The sequence below is a fragment of the Acomys minous genome (genome assembly GCF_964271855.1).
Source record: "Acomys minous genome assembly, chromosome: 16".
Lineage (NCBI taxonomy): Eukaryota > Metazoa > Chordata > Mammalia > Rodentia > Muridae > Acomys > Acomys minous.
In genome coordinates, this window is record NC_140498.1 from 6,050,319 (window position 1) to 6,069,354 (window position 19,036).

Consider the following 19,036-nt stretch of genomic DNA (forward strand, 5'->3'; position numbering starts at 1 on the left):
TCTTGAAAATTTTAGAATCATGTCACTTAAAAAGCAGGATCGTGAAATCATTAAGCTCCGGCGGGATCCATAACATGGCAATGTTTCCTCAAGGGGTAAGTGTGAGTCATTTAAGAACGTCACCTCTCCAGGTTGCCTACTGCTTCTCTGAAAACATCAACTCCCTGGAAAGAAGCTCTAAAGTCATAATAATGAAAATGATGAAAAGCAGATGGATGTCTGTGCTGAGTATCATTGGACACTTAGGCTCTCTCTCCTTGATGTCCAAACTTTGCTACCATAGTGATACTTAGGATACCACCATAGATCATTGAGGAGAGAGAGAGGGGGGGGGAAGGGAGGGAGGGAGGGAGAGAAGGAGGGAGAGATGAGGGAAGGAGAAAACAAAGAGAAAGATTTCTTATATGGTTTGTTTTCTAAGTCATTCAGTGTGATGAATTGCCTTTAACTAATACCAGGTGCCAGCTACTAGGCACGGTCCATTTCCAAGGATTATCCAGGAAATGCTGTGCAGCCCTGAATTCTGGTCATCCTCCTGCCTTCTCTCCCTCCTGCTCTGATGTGCCTCCCTCAGCAGTATGAGCAGTGAAAGCTGTCAGAGCACACGTGTGCTGCATTCCTCAGCATTCCCCCTGAGAAGCCAGCCAGAACGCGTCCTCCATCTTCAGGGGCAGACGTGACCCCACATCTCCTTTAGAACTGACTTGTGTTCCTCTCAATCAATGGCTATCTCCATTTGGCAGAACAGACTGTATGGACATGTAACAGCAATGTTTTTGCAGAGAGCTGTGTGTGTGTGTGTGTGTGTGTGTGTGTGTGTGTGTGTGTGTGTGTGTGTGCATTCCTACTAATAATGTTTTTTTCCAGTTTTCCTGTGTTGTTAGACACGGCTTATACCCTGTCTCCTTTCTTCTGTAGGAAAACCTGGTTTTGTTTGCAGCAGACCCAGACTCCTGCACCTGGAAGACTTACATTGACTACATTGATTCCATGTTGTTGGATGGATTCTTTCTTGCCATCGAGTGTTCTCTCAACTATCTGCTGGAAAACACTGGTACCTAGCAGCTGACGGCTATGGGCTATGGCGGCCAGACAGCAGCAGCAGTCTCTGCTGTATTAGAGTGAAGTCAGAGTTGAGCTTTGGCAAAGGCCTGGGGTGTTTTATGAGTGATGCGGGGATAAACTAGCAAAGGGTGGTTTAAAGAGGAAAGACTCACGACTCTAAACACCGCATGACACAACAGACTGTAAGTTACTAAGGGCCCGAAGTAGCAAAGGCCAACTGTGAACTCTGCCAAAGTCAAGGCCCGGGAGAGGAGTGGCTGAAGCGGCAGCCGAGGGAAGCGGTTACTAAGGACAGCTGCCTCAACACTTGGCTCGTGGGCAGATGGCAGGGTGTGTTCTGTGACTTCAAGCTCTACGTGTTCCTATCTCTGTGGCCTTTGGGGAACACAGAGGGTTTGAAGTTTCCAGGTAACAAGGGGAAAAAACCCCACAGAATTATGTGTTAAAAGGAGACAAGAAGCCGGGGAGAGGACAGCTCTCGGAAGGAAGAGGAATGTTGAGGAGGCAATGAGTTGTCCCTGAAGCTATGTGAAATAGGCAAGGGCTTTGAATTAGGGTGGACAAACTGGGATAAAGTGCACAGAGTCAAAAATCTTATAGCCGCTCAACTTGGCTAGTAAATGGTGAGACAGAAAGGGGCAGACGAGTTCAAGGCTAAAAGTTAAATTGGACCTTCACAGTCTGGTAGATTCTGGGTTGCCTAGCAAGGGTCATGTGGAAGAATGAGTCAAATTACACCAGCAAAGGAATATTTTGAAGGCAGAGGATCAAAGGGAGACGAGCATTTAATGTCAAGTCCAATCAGATACAGAAATCGAGCACAGAGATAGTGTCAGCAGGTCAACATGAATGCTGCTATCCAGCCTGGGAAAGAGGGTACCCGAGTTGAGGATGCAAATTGGAGCCGTGCTCAGCTCAGTGTGTCTGCAAAAAAAATAACACCATGGCGTCGGTAGCTGGAAAGGCTGGGGTGTGAACTGTGGTGCCTATACCGAGCAGGGCTGTTCCAAATGAAAGAAGTATGGCAAAGCACTCTGGGTGGTTAGTTGCTAGAGCCTGGGGAACAGAACACAGGTGCTGAAACCCAAGAACTAGCTCTTATTTACTGAACTGGACAGATTTCTCTGATGGTGCTGAGCTTTGGCAGAGGGGTAGGGTGTTTTATCAGTGATGCGTGGATAAACTAGCCTCCCGTTCAGATGGTGTCTCAGGTTAGCGATCCCACCTTGCCTAACCGCTAGCTGACTTTGATATGGAATGACCTGGTGTGTCACTTGCCCTGTGATGAAAGATGAGATTGGAAACAGAAAGACAGAGAGGAACTGGCAATGTTTCTCCAAGATCACTAATGTCATATTCCCTCCAAGGAGACCAGAAAACAGAGGAACACCTCTTCCTCCAAATATAGCCTTTACAAATCCTTTGAGTGGGAAACATTTTGTAGCAGCCCATGGGTTCTACAGGTGCCTGAGCTGAAGCTTTATAGCTAAAATGTAAGCCCAGGTCTGGTGGTACAAACCTGTAATCCTGGCATCTAGGAGGCAGAGGCAGGAGAAATGCAGCTTTGGGGCAAGCATGAGTGACAAAGCAAATTCCAGGCCAGTCGGATTACATAGAAGGAGCCCTGTCTCCAACAAACAAACAAACAAACAAACACCATATATTTTTTTGCAGATACTGGCTAGCTAAGAGGAAATGAAGTGGCATAAAAGATATTAGATTTTTCTTATTGGTCTGTTTTCTCATGTTTGCCTCCATGAGTAGGATCTAGTCTACATCTTTGGCTGGCTTCCTCATTGCATCTGCTCAAATGTTACATACATAGCAGGTTAAATGTTACTTACCCTACCGAGACACAGCTCCCCCTCCCCGCCCCCACACCTTACCTCCTAAAGGACAGGCTTGTACCTCCACTGAGGAAGCGGGGCAGTTTTCCTCCTCTAATAATGATGTCGGCATTTTAGTTGTAATGCCAGGACATGTGGCAAAAAGTCCCACAGCCCTCTGATATTCTTTCAAATCTTGTAAATCGTACAAACCACACATGGCTTTATCTACTAACATCATATTTCGCAGTGCAGTGACCACGCACTGAGCACCCCTGACTGAAGGTCTGAAATCCAAAATGCTCTGATATACTAAGCAAGCTCTAAAAAGTTTTGGATTTCAGACCATTTGCAACTTTGGATGAGGAGTGCTCCATTAGCTGTCTGTGCTGCTTGTCTAAGCCATCTGAAACCCAGCCTACTTAACAATGAATTCCACAGGATTTTCTTGCTATTTGTATTTTTTTAACACCTCTCCTGAGAGATCAAACTTGCTAGGGTATTGGTGAACTTGTCTCCCTTAGGCTAAAATCCACTTGTTGAGACTCTCCTGAGTCCCATAATATGAATTCATTATCCGATCCCTGTGGTTTTTGAAAGTAAGATCTTAGTCTTAAGTAGGACCCTGTAGTTTTTGGTTAAAGTGAATGGCCAACCTATGGTAACCAAAGCTCCATCCAAAAGATGGCTAAAGGGATGAAGAAGCCCAGCCCGTGCCAAGGAACAGTCCATGAGAATTGCCCTTTTGTGGCAGCTTGCTCTCACTGTGTAGCCCTGCCAGTTTCTGGGGCCTTGTCCTCATCTATGATTGAGAGAGCCGTGTCACATCCAAGCCGTGGTCTATGAGAGGGAAGTGGGAATGTATCACAAAGGGCCACCTGCCTCTCCGGGGTCCCTTCCCATCTTCCCAAAGTGGAAATAGCGTCACTACATGCAATCCTATGTAGAGCTGAGGAATTTGGCCACACACCCAGGTTTAGCTCTTTTTCTAGGAAAAAAGAGGGCAGTGGTTCAGTCGGGAGACTCCTTCGGCCATACCGTCCAGCCCACTTATTTCTACTGTCAAAAGATGCATGGTAGTCAGTCATTACCGATAAAACTTTTGAGTATTTCTCTTTAACAGGGAACACTGTTCCACGCTATATTTTGACTTAAATCTAGCAAGGCAACTTTGTCTAGCAAGTAATCAGGAACCTGTGAATTATTTATGCTGTTTTTAAAATTTTTATCACTGCACGACTGCCGAATTAAACCCTATGTTTATAGAAAAGGAACAGAAAAATCTGGATTGTGACTCTTCAGTGTTCATTCCTGTGTGGGCAGACCCCACTCGGGAAACAACTGCTGGAGAGACTGTTGGTTGAAAACTCAATCTCTTCTTCTGAAGAAGCAGCCTCACCCCCCGGGGGAGGGGGGTGGCAGTTGAGGATGTGGGTGGGAACTCTCTGCTCTATGGCTTGGGCTGGCCCGTCACTGGAGTGTGTTCTCCAAGGACAAGGGAAGTAAATGTCCTGAGATACCCAGGAGAGCACCACGCAAGGATGGGTTCACTCGAAATGTCAGCAGTTCCTTGTGGTGAAGCACGATAGAGCTGCCTCTTCCCCTTCACAGGCAAAGTTTACATTTGCATTCCTCTGCCCTCTAAAGAGATGCTGGAGTCCAGGTCTTAGGAAATGGTGTCTTGTCCACTTGCCCCGCTCACCACTGTTGTGTTGCTTTGTTTTCCAGAATGTAAGCCTGGACTCACCCCGATATTTGAAGTACAGCTCAACCTTGTCAGCACAGAATTAGTTTTCCACCCATCTCTGGACTCTGGAGTGAAGGGAGGCTTATACGACATTGTCCAGTGTCTCGTCAGCAGCATTTTTACAGTCCCATCCCTGGTGCCCCGGCTTTCCCCACACAGTGGCTCTCCCCACTATCAGGTACCAGAATGGCAACTCTCTGCCCTGTTCCACATCTAGTTGATCCCACTAAGCACCAGTGTAACCTCTCTGCTGTGGTCTCACTCCCTCAGGATGACCTAGAGGACATGGCTGACTTAGCCAGCCTGCGGAGCGTGCTCATGGAGAGGGTGCACAGTATGATGGGCCTCTGCTGTGCCTATCGGAACACGCTGAGCCAGTACTCTTACCTGTACGTGGAGGATAGGAAGGAGGTGCTTGGTCAGTTTCTGGCCTATGGGCGTGTCCTCACCCCTGAGGAGATAGAAGCCCACGCTGAAGACGGCATCCCAGAGAGTCCGCCCCTCCTCCAGCACTTCAAGGTCCAGATAGATTCCTATGAGAGGCTCTATGAAGAGGTGGTCGGCCTGGAGCCCACCAAGGTGTTTGGCAGCTGGATGAGAGTCGACGTGAGACCCTTCAAGGCATCTCTGCTGAACACAATAAAGAAGTGGAGCCTCATGTTCAAGCAGCATCTTGTTGACTTTGTCACTAACAGGTAATGCCGTGGTCCTAGCTACCTTCCACCCTCCCAGACTTCAGGGATGCCTTGCTTAGAAACCTCTTGATAGCTTTCCCCATTGAATCATCGATGGAACTAAAACGGCTGGTGGCTTTTCGAGTCAGATACCATGATCATTTCAGCCCTGTCCCCTTGTTCACCAGATAATGGACTGTGTTATTTTTCACTTGGTGCTCAGTGGGCGAGAGGCACCTAGTACATGGTAAATAATATTAGAGACCGTCGTCAGAGATCTGGTCTCCCCTCACAATTCTCATGGGGTATATCTAAGCCTTGCAGGCACAGGGGGGGCTAATTTCATTTAAAATTTTATTTCCTATCATGTCATCTTTGCTCTAGATGCTCCAGCTGGGCACTGTGGAAGTCATTAGAGCCACAGGGTCCTGTGTGCCTCTCTGCACCATTCTAGCCAGGGCACACATAGAATCTGAAAATCTGTCTCTCCAGAGACCCAGAACTACTTAGCACCATAATCCTTCAATTTGGAGCATTGTTCTCTGCATGGAAAATCTAATTGGTTGACAGTACCCTGGTCACTCCATCTTAGTCATTGTCCCTAGAATCTCACCAGCTGTCTCTACTACAAACCTTGAGGAGTGCTCATGTACAGAGAAGGTACTCTGCCTAATGACCGCCCTCGGTGTGTCAGGTGACGTTGTGAGGAAGCCAGCCTGGCCCCACTCCAGCATTCTGAGCTGACCCTGCTGTTCAGTGCTAAAGCTGCTCCATAGAAAGGAGACAGCGAAACTGAGTCATCACCTACCAAAAAGAAATCCAAGAGCCTGCCAGGGTGGTGTTCTAGCAGCCTACGGAAACTCTGCAAAGCACAGGTCACCAGGGTGCCTTCGGAAGCAGCAGTTGGCTTCTATACATCTGGGGAAGCTTTTGCTCACTAAGGAGTTGGAGGCAAGAGGAAGAATTGCTGGCTGGTGGTTTGGGGCAGACAAATACCCCTGGAAGAAACACCAGAAGGCTCTTTGGTCCTCCATTTGTAAATCTGATAACTGATAAACACTGCACACATTTTAGGATGTATAAGTTTTTTAAAATTAGGGCTAGAGCAGCATATTACAAAATGCGTTTGTTGTGGTTTCCAAGCAGGAGGACACCTGCCATGTTACACGTGTCCATGCATGGAACGTTTATGTTGGGCAAGGAGAAGGGAGACCGTGGTAAGAACCTCTATTGTAGTTTTCGTGTGAAGGAAAGGATGATGCATATAATTCACCTAGGATTGGTGGGTTTGAGTAATTGTAGGGAGCTCTGGAGCCCAGAGCCATCCCAGGGGTGACAGGGATGGAGGAACATGGTCAGAATATAGGAATCTGGTATAGGGAGCCTCTGAGGTTGGTTTATGTATGAAAGGTGAGGAGCTTGTCAGTCAAAAAGGCTCTTTTACAGCCAGCAGGCTCTTCCTGCACAAAGTAGCTCCCCCCAAGGGCTGTAAGACTATATGTGTGACAGAATAGAAAAAAAAAAAAAAACAATGGCTGCAAAGCATAGTGACTGAGCAATCATAGCCAGCCATTGCATAGATTCAGGGTGCCTTAGAGATGGTTTAACAGGATCAAACCACAGCAGAGGGGTTAGGAGGCTGAGATCTTGCCTTTAACCCTGTTTCCTTATTTCTGAAAACTGACAATACAGTACTTAGCTTAAGTCAGTGATTCTGTCTACTTTGTAAGCCTGAAGGAGAGTATTTTATTGTGTTATTATTGAAGACCAGATAAAAATAGAGATAATAATTTTAACAAGCTGTTAATGCTGAGCATCTGCTGCTATATCCTATGCCTTCTTTTAGTGGCCTGGATGGACCACAACTTGCTTTCCATGTTATGCAAGTCCCTCACTGTCCGAAGTCCAGCCTAGCCTTCTATCATCTAAACTCTCATCCCACTCAGCTGGGATGGCTCTAAACTGACTCAGCCTTGGAGAGGCCCACTCTACCCTCCCTTGATTTTCACTAGACCTAGACCTTCACCACAATGCCTCCTGTTCCCTTGTGTCTCTATCCCTAGCTGGAGCCTCGTTGTCCATTAGAAAACCTATGCCACCACAGCCCTCCCAGACGGAGGCTGCCTCTTCTGTACGCTTCTGAGTGCTGGGCCTAGAATAGATGTATTCCCTGCTGTCACCTGCAGCTGGCAAACCATTTCCCCACATCACTAGCACCACTGAAATGTCTTCTTACAGACAGTACCAGCTGCCACTCATCCTTGCTAAAGCCACCTACTAAGCTCTCACTATCCATCTAACTATCACCAACAGGCTTATGTCCGTTCCCATCACCCTAGTGACCCCACATACCCCCTTGAACTGCCATAACACCTGATATGTTTTGCTGACTCTTGCACACCCCGGTCTCTCTGCCATATGACTAAACCTGATTGTATGTTTTGCTCTCAGTGGGGTAGGGAAAGATAGGGAAGTATTGTTCTCCTTTCAAAAGCTCGGGTGTAAGCATTCCATTTTCTGACCACACCTGGTATCTTTCCACTTCACTTACTTGGCAGCCCCGCAGTGCAGAAATCTTCAGACCAATCAGAATTTCCAACCCATTGACTCCACCACCTTCTCAGTGTCTGTCAGCTCACCATAGCTTCTCACTCCCACCCTGCAGACTCCTGACTCTATTTAAATCGCCACATCTGCACCTGTGCTGTTTGTCTTAGCTGAAGGCAACACGAACTGTTCTTCTGATCAGCCCCATATTCAGACATGCATCCAACTACCTCCATATGTTCTAGATGATTCCATCTCTCCCAGACTTCCTTGTTTTTGTTCTCCACAAACTCTGAGGGTTTTTTTCCCCCAATGTCAACAAAGATACTGTAAGTAGTATTACATGTATATCAGTATATGCACAGGCAGACATTCCTTTAGGATATCTACATATGGGCAGAGTTGCTGGCTAAAGAGCAGGTCAGCTGTGGTAAACCTACTCCGAGGTAGAGAATAGCCTTGTGTCCCAGTGTCTGTGTCCCAGCATCCTTAGCACGTCTTGCTCTGTTTCATCCTGACCTCTTCTGTGGGAAGGCCATAGTACTTCATGGAGCGGAGCACTTTAACAGAACTTGGATCTGGAGGAATAAGGTGACTCATCTTTTCGTGCCTTTGGCGACTGTTTTCTTTCTGTCATGTTCTTATATCATCTTCCTGTTTCTGTTGAGCTTCATTTTGTGTTTGTTCTTATTTAAGAATTACTTGCACATTTGAGCTAGAGAGGTAGTTCAGTGGCTAAGAGCTTTGGCTGTACTTGTAGAGGACCAGGGTTTGGTTCTCAGAGTGCATATCCTGGTCAGGCTCGCAATCACCTGTAAATCCAGGTCCAGGATTTCTGACATCTTCTGGCCTCTTCTGAGTGCTACATGTGTGTACATACATGGCACTTATAACAAAACTCATAGCACAAACACAACGATCATACACATAAACTAAAATTAAAATCTTTTTTAAGTTACTTCCATATTCTATGTGTGATATTTTGCTAGCTTTTTATAGATCACCAATACACAACTTCCTAAAATAGCCTCTAGTCGTGCGGCCTATATTTCTCTTCCATTTACAGGCAGCCATCTGTATTCATATGGTCTACGTTGTAGATCCAAGCCACCACACATCAAAAAAAATATTCTCTAAAAACTACATTCGAACTGAACATGTACAGACTTCGCTATCATCCCCTAAGCAATGAGGCATAGCAGTCATGTGCACAGCATTGGCATTGTAGGAGAAAGTCATCAATAACTCAGGTAGGGGTGATGCGAAGTACATGGGACGATTTGCATAGGGAAGATGTAAGTACCATCCTGTTTTACAGATGGGATGCAGATGTTTAGAGAAATAGGAATCCACAGGTGGTCCTGAAAACAACAGGGTGTATAGGAGAAGGGTTGCCTTTAGTGAACAATTCAGCCTAACCTAAAGCATCTCTCTTCTCCACTCAGTCCTTTTCCTCTTGTCTTGTTGAATAAATTCTCTTTCTGCCTGGAGATCCCAAGAACGCTCTCTTATATTCTAAAAGTTTTAGAACATCCCCTCCCACATGAAGTGGTTCACTGCCTCAGGAACATGACAAAACCCTCATTACTGTGGCTCTGTAACACGTCTTGATATCTGGCGGGGCAGGTCTCCACCCATTCACTTTCATTAAAAACGTCTAGATGGTTCTTGGCCATTCTTTTTTTTATATATATAAATGTTGTCCATCGTTTTTGTAAAAACAAAGGAGGCCATCGAGGTTTCTCATTAAATTTGTACTCAGCATAGGTAAGTTTGGGGATTTTTATCTGTACAGCATCAAATGTCCCTGTGGAATGACGTGATTTCCCCCCACTCTTGCTACTTTTGTTTGCTAAGAAAATTTCATAACTGTTACCTTTAAGTTAATTCACAAATGGTTTTGTTAAGATTATTCTTCAGTTTTTGTTTTTTTTTTTTTTGGATTTTAGTTCAAAATATTTGAAAAGTAAAATTCTAGGTGAAAATTTAATTGTTTTAAAAATATCAGTTGGCTTTTTTCCTAGAAACTCTGCTAATTTAATTTATTAACCCCAATAAATAATTTGTTGACTCTGCAGATCATGAGCTCCGTTCCTTTCTCTTCAGTCATGTGCTTACGTAATTTTTTAAATAAATTTTTACCGTGCTGGCTAGGACTTCCTGATTGCTGTTTGAAACAGGTGTGTGGACAGGCAGCTATGTCTTGGCCCTGATCTTGGAAAGGATTTTGAGTTATATTTGTATGAGACTGTGTGGGGGATGCACATGTTGGGGGTATATGTTTGTGTGTGTGTGTGAGACTCTGTGTGTGTGTGTGTGTGTGTGCATGCACATGCGCGCACACACACATGCACAAACATGTGAATCTTCCCAACTGATTACGGAGCCCTCTCCTATTCCTAATTTGTTAAGAGTATCTATCGTAAAAGTAAGTATAATCTTTTCAAGTCATTTTCATGAGTCCGTCATGATAATTCTGTTTATTTTGAACATGACTGTTTGATTTCTACTATCAAACCAACCTAGTGTTGCTGGGGTAAGCCCACCAGGATGTGTCGCTTCTACTCTGACCCTGGGTTGAGCTTGTATACAAATCCTTTAGCACGGCTGTGCCTGAGCCTGCGCCTGCCTCTTGTTGGCCCTTTCACACTGCCTTTGGTTTTGAGATTTGTCCAGCTTCATGAATCAAATTAGGATTCAGTTCTCTTTGCTTATTCCTCGGCTCTCCGCTGTGTGCTGTTGGAATCCTTTGGTCCTTGGAAGTCTGATTTAAATTTTTTATAAAGGTATTGGGGCTTGTCATTTTCTCTGTGTGAAGATTTTAAACTACAGTTTCTTTAATGGTTATAGAGATATGAAGATTTTCTAGTCATTACTAAGCCTACTTTCTATAAATGTGTCCATCACACATTAGTCATCAGATTACTGTTACGAAGTGTACAACTTCATCTTGATTCATCTGTTCCAGGCCTTACATTTCTATTGATTTCTGATTGCTCTCTTTGGCTCCTTTCCTGATTCATGTTACAAATGACTACTTCACACATTCATCGATTTTGTTGTTATAGTTTGGCATTTATTCCAATGTATTATTATTTCATGTAAGTATTGTTTCCTTTGTGTTTATTTCCTATCTCTTTGCTGCCTTAAGATGGATGCTTTTTTTTCCTGTGGAGGTTTAGCTACACATTGACTTTCACTATATAATAATTTCATAACGATCTACTTCTAAACATGTTTAACATTCATCCTAATGGTGTTTGTCCCAATTGCTCTGTGGCTTACTTCTGAGTTGCATTGTGATACAGGTGATGGCATGCTTCTGGAGCATCCTGATGTCTGACATACGTGCTACAGTCAGCTTTCCTGTTATGTGCATGGGTGAAGAGAGTGCATCCAGTAATGGGCATGATGTTCTATGCCCCCCTGCCATTTGTTCAAGCTTGTTAACTGTTTTAGTGAAATCTGCTGACTCCTGATTGCTTTTTTTTTTTCTTTATGCTTAATATACCAATTGCTGAGCTCACCCGGTTCAAGCCTCCTGCTTTGAGGTGATCTACACTGACTGCACTGTCTGTGGGATTCCATCTCTTTGTCCCATGTTGTATGAGTCTACAGCACTTGACTTATTATATATTCTTATATACCAGACCTTTAAGTGGACATCAGAGCCCTCCTTCACTCTGGCTGTGTCTCTGTAGATAAAGTCTGCTGTGTTGGACGTTAGCGTAGCTAAAGCAACTTTCCTCAGATTGCTGCTTGCCTGGTGCATCTCATGATCCTTTGGCTTTCAACCTCGCCACGCAGTTCGATTAGGAGATGATGGGCCTTATGATGGGCATCACTGAAAGTTTAAGCCACTGTTAGCATGCTCCCCCTGCATAGCGGCTTTCTTCACTACACTCACTGGGCTGTGTTTTAGTTTAATTCTAGCATTTTATTGGGTGCTATTTGTTTTATTTTTAACAATCTCTTCTTCTTTGCTTGTTAGGTTGAACATTTTATTTTCCATTTCTATATTCCATTTCCTGCCTCTGCTAGCTTACTTATTATACTATTGTACAGCTCTGAAGGCTGTTTTAACCAGCCCTGTTAAATGGATAAATGCATTGGTATTGTCACTCTCCTCCAAACCAGTGCAGAGGGTTGGGAAACTGACCTCAGGGCTAAAGTGCAACTTCCTTGGTTGCATTCCCAGCATCACATGCACATATACATGCACACACACACACACACACACACACACACAGAGAGAGAGAGAGAGAGAGAGAGAGAGAGAGAGAGAGAGAGAGAGAGAGAGAGAGAGAGAATTTCATTCTATTATTTACACATCAAAATGTATCCTTCTATTTCTGGTCATGTAGATCACTTTCCAATATTTTAGGGTTTGTTTGTTTGTTTGTTTGTTTCTCAAGACAGGGTTTCTCTGCAGCCTTGGCTATCCTTGGACTGGCTTTTGTAGACCAGGCTGGCCTTGAACTCACAGAGATCTGCCTGCTTCTGCCTCCTGAGTGCTGGGATTAAAAGCACACACCACCATGCCTGGAAAACATATATATTTCACCCATCAAATTGAATATTATATGAAACATTACATAGGGTTTTTTTTTTCCTGTATTGCTGGGAATCAGACCAGGATTGTATATGCCAGCAGGTGCTAGGCTTCCGAGCCTGGACCTCACTGTCCTGTTCTGTTTTATCTAGATCCATGCTGTCACAGCCTCAGGTGTATCTGTTAGTGGTTCCTTTAGCAGACAGTCTATTGGAAGGACTCTGTTCTTCATCTAAACGTACTTATTGTGCTCCTATTGTTTTTTTAAAAATGTGAAAGAAATTTTTAAAAAGTCAAATTTCTTTCCGATTGTTGAAATATTATCCCACTGTGTCCTGGCTTCTATTGTGTTTTCGCTACTAACTGGTTGCCCCTCCTGTCCCTTCCCGCCTCCTCTTCTCCTTCTTCTGGTAACCTGAAGTTTCATGCTGAAGCATGCGTGGGCTTGCTTTATATTTATTCTGGCTGGTGTTCTGCTCTGCTTGTTTGTTTTGTCTTTCTTGATACTGTCTAGTGAATTTCAGAAATGTAAGAAAATTTGTGGAGCCCAGCACTCCTCAAATATTACTTTTGTCCATCCTCTCCAACGTCCCCTTGTAGAGTTCTCATCACACGTAGGGAAGAGCCTCGCATTTGCCCTTAGCGTTGGCCACAGCCTGTGCTCTTCTTGTGGCGCCACAGCTGGGACGAGCAGCTTTCACGTCTACCAGAGACCAGTCTGCCTCCATAAGTTTTAATTCACAGGTCAGTCAGGTATTGAGGGAGGAAACACAGAGAGAGAAACAGTCTCACTGCAGCCCAAAGTGGCCTCAACTCACTCTGTAGCCCAGGCTAGCCTGAACTCACTCTGTAGTGAGCTGGCCTTAAATTAGCAGAGGTCCTTACACCCCAGCCTCTTGAACCCTGAGATTACAAGCTCGAGGTGTCACGCTTGGCTGTACTGCTAATTGACTTGAAATATCTCTTTAAGTGTCTCAGTTTTTCCATCAAAGAGGTATTCATATCGTCATGTGGACTGCACAAGAAATAAAAGCCTATGGTTCCTTGCCTTGTTTTCCTTCCAGGCTTCACTATGCCGAGTCACTGAGATCATTTTTGTCAAAGTCATCAGGAATCCTCAAATGGTCATCCCTGGGGCCATTTGCATCCGTGTCTCTCTTCTGCTGATCAGCAGTGAATCCTGCCTCCCTGTGCCCTCATATGGCCCTCGTGTTTGCTTCCTTAGTCAGTGTTCCATTACTGTGCACAGACACCATGTCTAAGGCAGCTCTTATAAAGAAAACATGTAATTGGGGGTTGTCTTACAACTCAAAGATTAGTCCATTGTGGGGACTTGGCAACACACAGACAGACATGGTGCTGGAGAGGTAGGTGAGAGTTCTACATCTGCATCAGCAGGCAGCAGGAAGAGCAAGTGAGACACTGGGTCTTGGCTTGAGTACCTGAGACCTCAAAGCCCATCCCCAGTGACACACACTTCCAACAAGGCCACACCCTCTAATGATGTCATTCCACATGAGCCTATGAGGCCATTTTCATTCAAACCACCACAGTTGCTTTCTCTTCTTGTTTTTCTCTCACCTCACCAGCTATGTCTTCCTGGTCTCTTTTGCTGGCTTCAGTGTGTCTCTGAGGTCTCTAAGTACTGGAATTCCTTAACCCCTCCATTTTGGTCTTTTTTTTTTCCTCTGGCTACCTCTACTGTTTTGGGCATTTCTGGTCCTTTAAAAATGTCTGTAGAATTGGTGATGGAGGCCAGGTGTAGACACTTGCCTAGCATGTGTGGCTCCCTGGGTTTCATCTCCAGCACCACCTTCATTAATTGAATGATTGATTGAAAATACCTATATGCCAGGCATAGTGGTACATGCTTGTCATCTCAGCACTGGGGGTACTGAGGCAGGAGAATCATAAACTCCAAGTCCGCAGAGGCTACTTGATGAAAGTTTGTGCCAAAATGGCACAAAGAAACTAAGTGCTGATAGCTACTGGCCTTATAATTTAAGCCTCATCTTTCCAAAATAGCAGGAGTATATGTAACTGCCTGTGAGAGTTACTTTTCTCATCGCTGTGACCAAGTACTTGACAAGAAGCTGCTTGAGGTAGTGGCTCTCAACCTTCCTAACACTGTGACCCTCAACCATGCAATCAGTTTATAACCTTAATTTTGCTACTGTTATGAATCACAATGTAAGTATCTTATATTTCTAATGGTCTTGGGAGACCCCTCTGAAAACATCATTTGACACCACCCCCTCTGCCTCCCCCCACCAACCAAAGAGATCACAACCCACAGTTGAGAAACACTGACTGAAGGGCTTTATTTTGGTTTCTAGTTTGAGAAGGGGTATAGAGCATCATTGTGGAGAAGCTGTGGCGCCTGTAAGACAGCTGGCCACAGTGCATCTGCAGCCAGGAAGTAGAGTCAGGTGAATGCTGGCACTGGGCTAGCCCTTCTTTTCTGTTCAGTCCAGGACCCCAGCAAATGCAATGGTGCTGCCTACTTTTAGAATGGGTTTTCCTACTTCTGGTAATGCAATCTAGATGCTTTCTCATAGGCAGCCCAGAGGTTTGTTTCTGTGGTGACTGTTGGTCCCATGAAGCTGGCAATCAGTTCTAACCATCACACCTGGCTGATAGCTCCCCTAGGAGTTCAAGACATTCCTTGCTCATTTCCCACAATACAACTCAGCCTTACCGGCTTTTTCTTTACCTCTGTAAATGGTGTTATCATTTGAGTCACTGCTACAAGGTACTAGAAGTTTCCACCATCCCCTTATGGCTCTCATCCAACCCATTGACTGGTTCTATGCTCTGTGTGCAGGATCATCCTGAATCTGATGACTTCTTCTGTACCCTCCAGGTCAACAGTGCCACCATCTGTCAGTGACAACCTCTCCCAGATGCTCCTCTTGCCTTTCATGCTTGTCTCCCCACCACCAAGGTCATTGTCCCCAGCAGCAGACCTCCATTCAAAGTCTACTGTCCAGCAGCAGAGCTGTCTGTAGGCATGAATGAAGTCACATATTGTCCTCAGAATTCTTTTATTTAGAATAGGCTCTGAGCCTACTAAAGTCATCAAGGTCCCTGTTCACCACATTTTCCTTCTTCTACACTTCTTTCTCTTCTTATGCCTCTACCACCTTGACTTTGCCTTCCTCAAGCACACAGAATTTAACTAACCCCCGCTGCCTTTGTTCATGTCTTTCTTGCCACTGGGGTTCCTTTCCCATGCCTTTCTGTGGCTTACTCCGTTATCCATTCACTTCTCTGCTCAGTACATCCTTTCTAGAAAAGCCTTGGCTGGCCCCCATCACATCAAGTCTTGACTTGTGTCTCCACCCCTTCATCCTGACTGTCCCCAATGTCACTCCACTCTGTGTGAAGCTGTGCCATGTATGCCATTGTTTGCTTCCTCCTTTCTCTCCCTGCTCTTACACAAGCTTCGTAAGTGCAGGGACTTCCCTCATCTCCTCTATCACTCTACTCTCAGTCCCTGGAATCTTGGTAGGGCTCCTAATGGATGCTCGCCAAACCCTTGCTGAATCACAGAATATATCTCACTTGACTGTCATAACAGCTAGTAAGAGAGGATGAGCCTTCCAATCCTCCAGGAAGGGGAAGCCAAGAGCCTGGGATGTTAAATGTGTTGGCCATAGTGACATGTCTAATACCTGTGAAAATCAGACTCATGTATGTGTGCGTATGTGTGTGTGTGTGTGTGTGTGTATATGTGTGTGTGTGTGTATGTGTGTGTGTGTGTGAGAGAGAGAGAGAGACAGAGACAGAGACAGAGAGAGACAGAGAGACAGAGACAGAGAGAGACAGAGACTTTGGAAATAACATTTTTGCCTGTGTATGTTTATTTGTTTTTGTTGTTTTGTTTTGTTTTTATTTCAGACAGGGTCTCTCTGTGTAGCCCTGGATCTCACTTTATATACCAGGCTGGCTTCAAACTCACAGAGACCCATCTGCCTGCCTCTCGAGTGCTGGCACTAAAGGTGTGCACCACCACACCCAGCCTTCATGTTTGCCTTTTAAATTTTTGATTTAAAATTATTTCAGACTTAGCAAAAGTTACAAAAACAGCATGGAATTTTCTGTTTATGCTTTCCTGACTTTGCCAAATGATAACATTTTGTCTAGCCACACTTCAGGCCACGAGTTATTGTTAATGTAGGAGTAGTAAGTAATACACAGACCTATCATGACTTAACATAAGTTGCCCCACTCAAATACTTTTTCTGGTCCAATATCCTATCTAGAAGCACACATGCGTTTGTGTATCATATCTCTTGAGGGGCCAGGGGTGCCTTCATCTTTCATAACATGTACATTGCTGAAGAAAGCCACATTAATCACAAGATTAGTCCCTCCAAGTGCCAGGCCCACAGTGAGCTTTCTGCGACAATAGCTGTTGTTAGAGATGTCAACAGCCTTCCTCTAAGGAGCTCAAGGAGACTGGCCTTGTGTTTTGTATTCATCCAGCCTGGCTGACCTTGATGCATTCATAAGGAGCACCGAGAGTGGTTTGCTCAAGAAGGTGGAGAAAGGAGATTTCCAAGGATTGGTTGAGATCATGGGACACCTTGTCACCCTTAAAGAGCGGCAGAGCAGCACCGATGACATGTTTGAGCCCCTGAGGCAAACGATCGAATTGCTGAAGTCCTATGAACAAGAGCTGCCAGAATCTGTCTTTAAGCAGCTGGAGGTCAGTGCGTCTGGCCATTCCTTTACAAGACGCAGAAGGAGAGTCTTAGCTGTTCAGAAGGGGGTGGTAGGTGGGCTCAGAAGAAGTGAAGAAGTGGGGGAAATTATTAAATACTGAAAATTGTAGTGGCATACCAATTTTATCCCAGATTTAAAGACAGGCCAACTCTTTTTTGGAACCAGGTTTTGCTACATAGCCCAGACTAAGGCTTATTTCACCTTATAACTCTCAGGTCACACTCTATCACTGAGGGAAGTCAGGGTAGGAACTCAAGGCAGGAACCTGGAGGTAGGAACCTAGAGGCAGGGATCTGGAGGCAGGAACCTGGAGGCAGGAACCTGGAGGCAAGAACCTAGAGGCAGAAATCTGGAGGCAGGAACCTAGAGGCAGGAACCTGGAGGCAGGAATCTCGAGACAGGAACTGAAATAGGGGCCATGGAAGAATGCTGCTTATGGCTTCTTCCCTGGCCTGCTCAGACTACTTAAAAAAAATACCATACAGTATCATTTGTACAACCCACAACGGGCTATTCCTTATCAATAATTAATCAATAAAATGCTTCACAGACTTACCAATCTGATGAAGACACTTCTCAGTTGAGGTTTCTTCTTCTCATATGATGCTGATGTGTATCAAGTTGACAAAAAGAAAAAACAAAACCATCTAACTAGGATATAATTCGTGCCTTGCCCTACTCTCTGACAAAGGGTTGAGCCATTTATTTGATTTGAGGAAAACAATCAGGTCTTAGTAGAGCTAAGAAGGTCTGAGGTGGGGAAAACCTCAAAACAAGCAAGCAAACAAACAAACAAACACCCTTGAGGACTGTAGAAAAGGACAAGGGTTACTAGGTCAGAGGGCGAAGGGGAGAAGAGTACTGCTGAGTGGAAAGCAGCTGACTGTGGAGAGAGAAGACAACTGGAATGCTAAGTTGAGGAAGAGTTAAAAATGGCGCCAGTCCATCCCAGTGTGCCCTGCAGAAGGGATGGAAGCAGAGTGGCGGTGTGCACTCTCAGGCTGGAGGGGAGGGGAAAGCAGTAACGATGCGAGCCTTCTCACTCGTCCTTTACAGGAACTTCCCGAGAAGTGGAAGAACATGAAGAAGGTGGCCACCACTGTGAGGCAGCAGGTGGCCCCTCTGCAGGCCAACGAGGTGGCTCTCCTCCGCCAGCGCTGCTCAGCCTTCGACGCCGAGCAGCAGCAGTTCCAGGAGAGGTTCCGCAAAGAAGCACCCTTCAGGTAGGGACCAGGGTGGTGATCTTTCTCTTGGGTTTATGCTTTGGCTCTTGCAGCAGACAAAGGCTTATTAACAGTCCCTCCCCCACCCCTCCCCACCTCCCAGCCCCCTTGTCCTTGTACATCCTGTAGTTACAGTGCTGTCCTGAGGTGGGCAGAGTCTTGGTTCCACTTGTATGAGTGACCAAGGACTAGACAACCACCCTCCCTTTAAGGAAGACTTAGAAACTTCCTATGTCCCCAGATTAATGAGGGAACTGTAGGAGTTTGTAAAGGAATTACAGTAAAATGAGTAGGATTTCCTATGTAAGAATTCTGATTCCTTTGATTCTTTGGCTGGGCTTAAGAAGTGGTTGCAAGAAAACACATATCAACATTGTGTGTGTGTGTGTGTGTGTGTGTGTGTGTCGCATACACACGTATTTTTAAAACTGGCTGCCGCTAGGATGTTTACATAATGTTGGAAGGCATTTTGGTAGTTTAAGATTTTGGCAAAGGTGTTGTCTGAGGACACGTTGCTCTGCACTTGGTACTCTCGTGGAACATCTCCGTTGCCAGCATAAACAAATCAACCCTGGGAGAGGCGGCACCACTCACGTGTGCCCTGCAGTATACTTCTGGTCTATGGCATCAGCTTCCCAAGCTCTGCTTGGCCTCCAGGTCTCGCCCTAAAGGCA

General features: G+C 45.2%; 1 protein-coding gene across 2 annotated transcripts in view; it reads left to right on the forward strand.

Moving 5' to 3' along the window:
• Window positions 1–19,036, forward strand: part of DNAH9 (dynein axonemal heavy chain 9) — a 318,017-nt gene that overhangs the window by 51,680 nt on the left and 247,301 nt on the right. For both annotated transcript variants that reach the window (XM_084761565.1, XM_084761566.1), the window contains 5 exons: window positions 919–1,054; window positions 4,620–4,816; window positions 4,909–5,333; window positions 16,900–17,122; window positions 18,196–18,362. In XM_084761565.1, coding sequence (XP_084617691.1) covers window positions 919–1,054; window positions 4,620–4,816; window positions 4,909–5,333; window positions 16,900–17,122; window positions 18,196–18,362 — 1,148 coding nt within the window. The remainder of the gene's footprint in view (window positions 1–918; window positions 1,055–4,619; window positions 4,817–4,908; window positions 5,334–16,899; window positions 17,123–18,195; window positions 18,363–19,036) is intronic.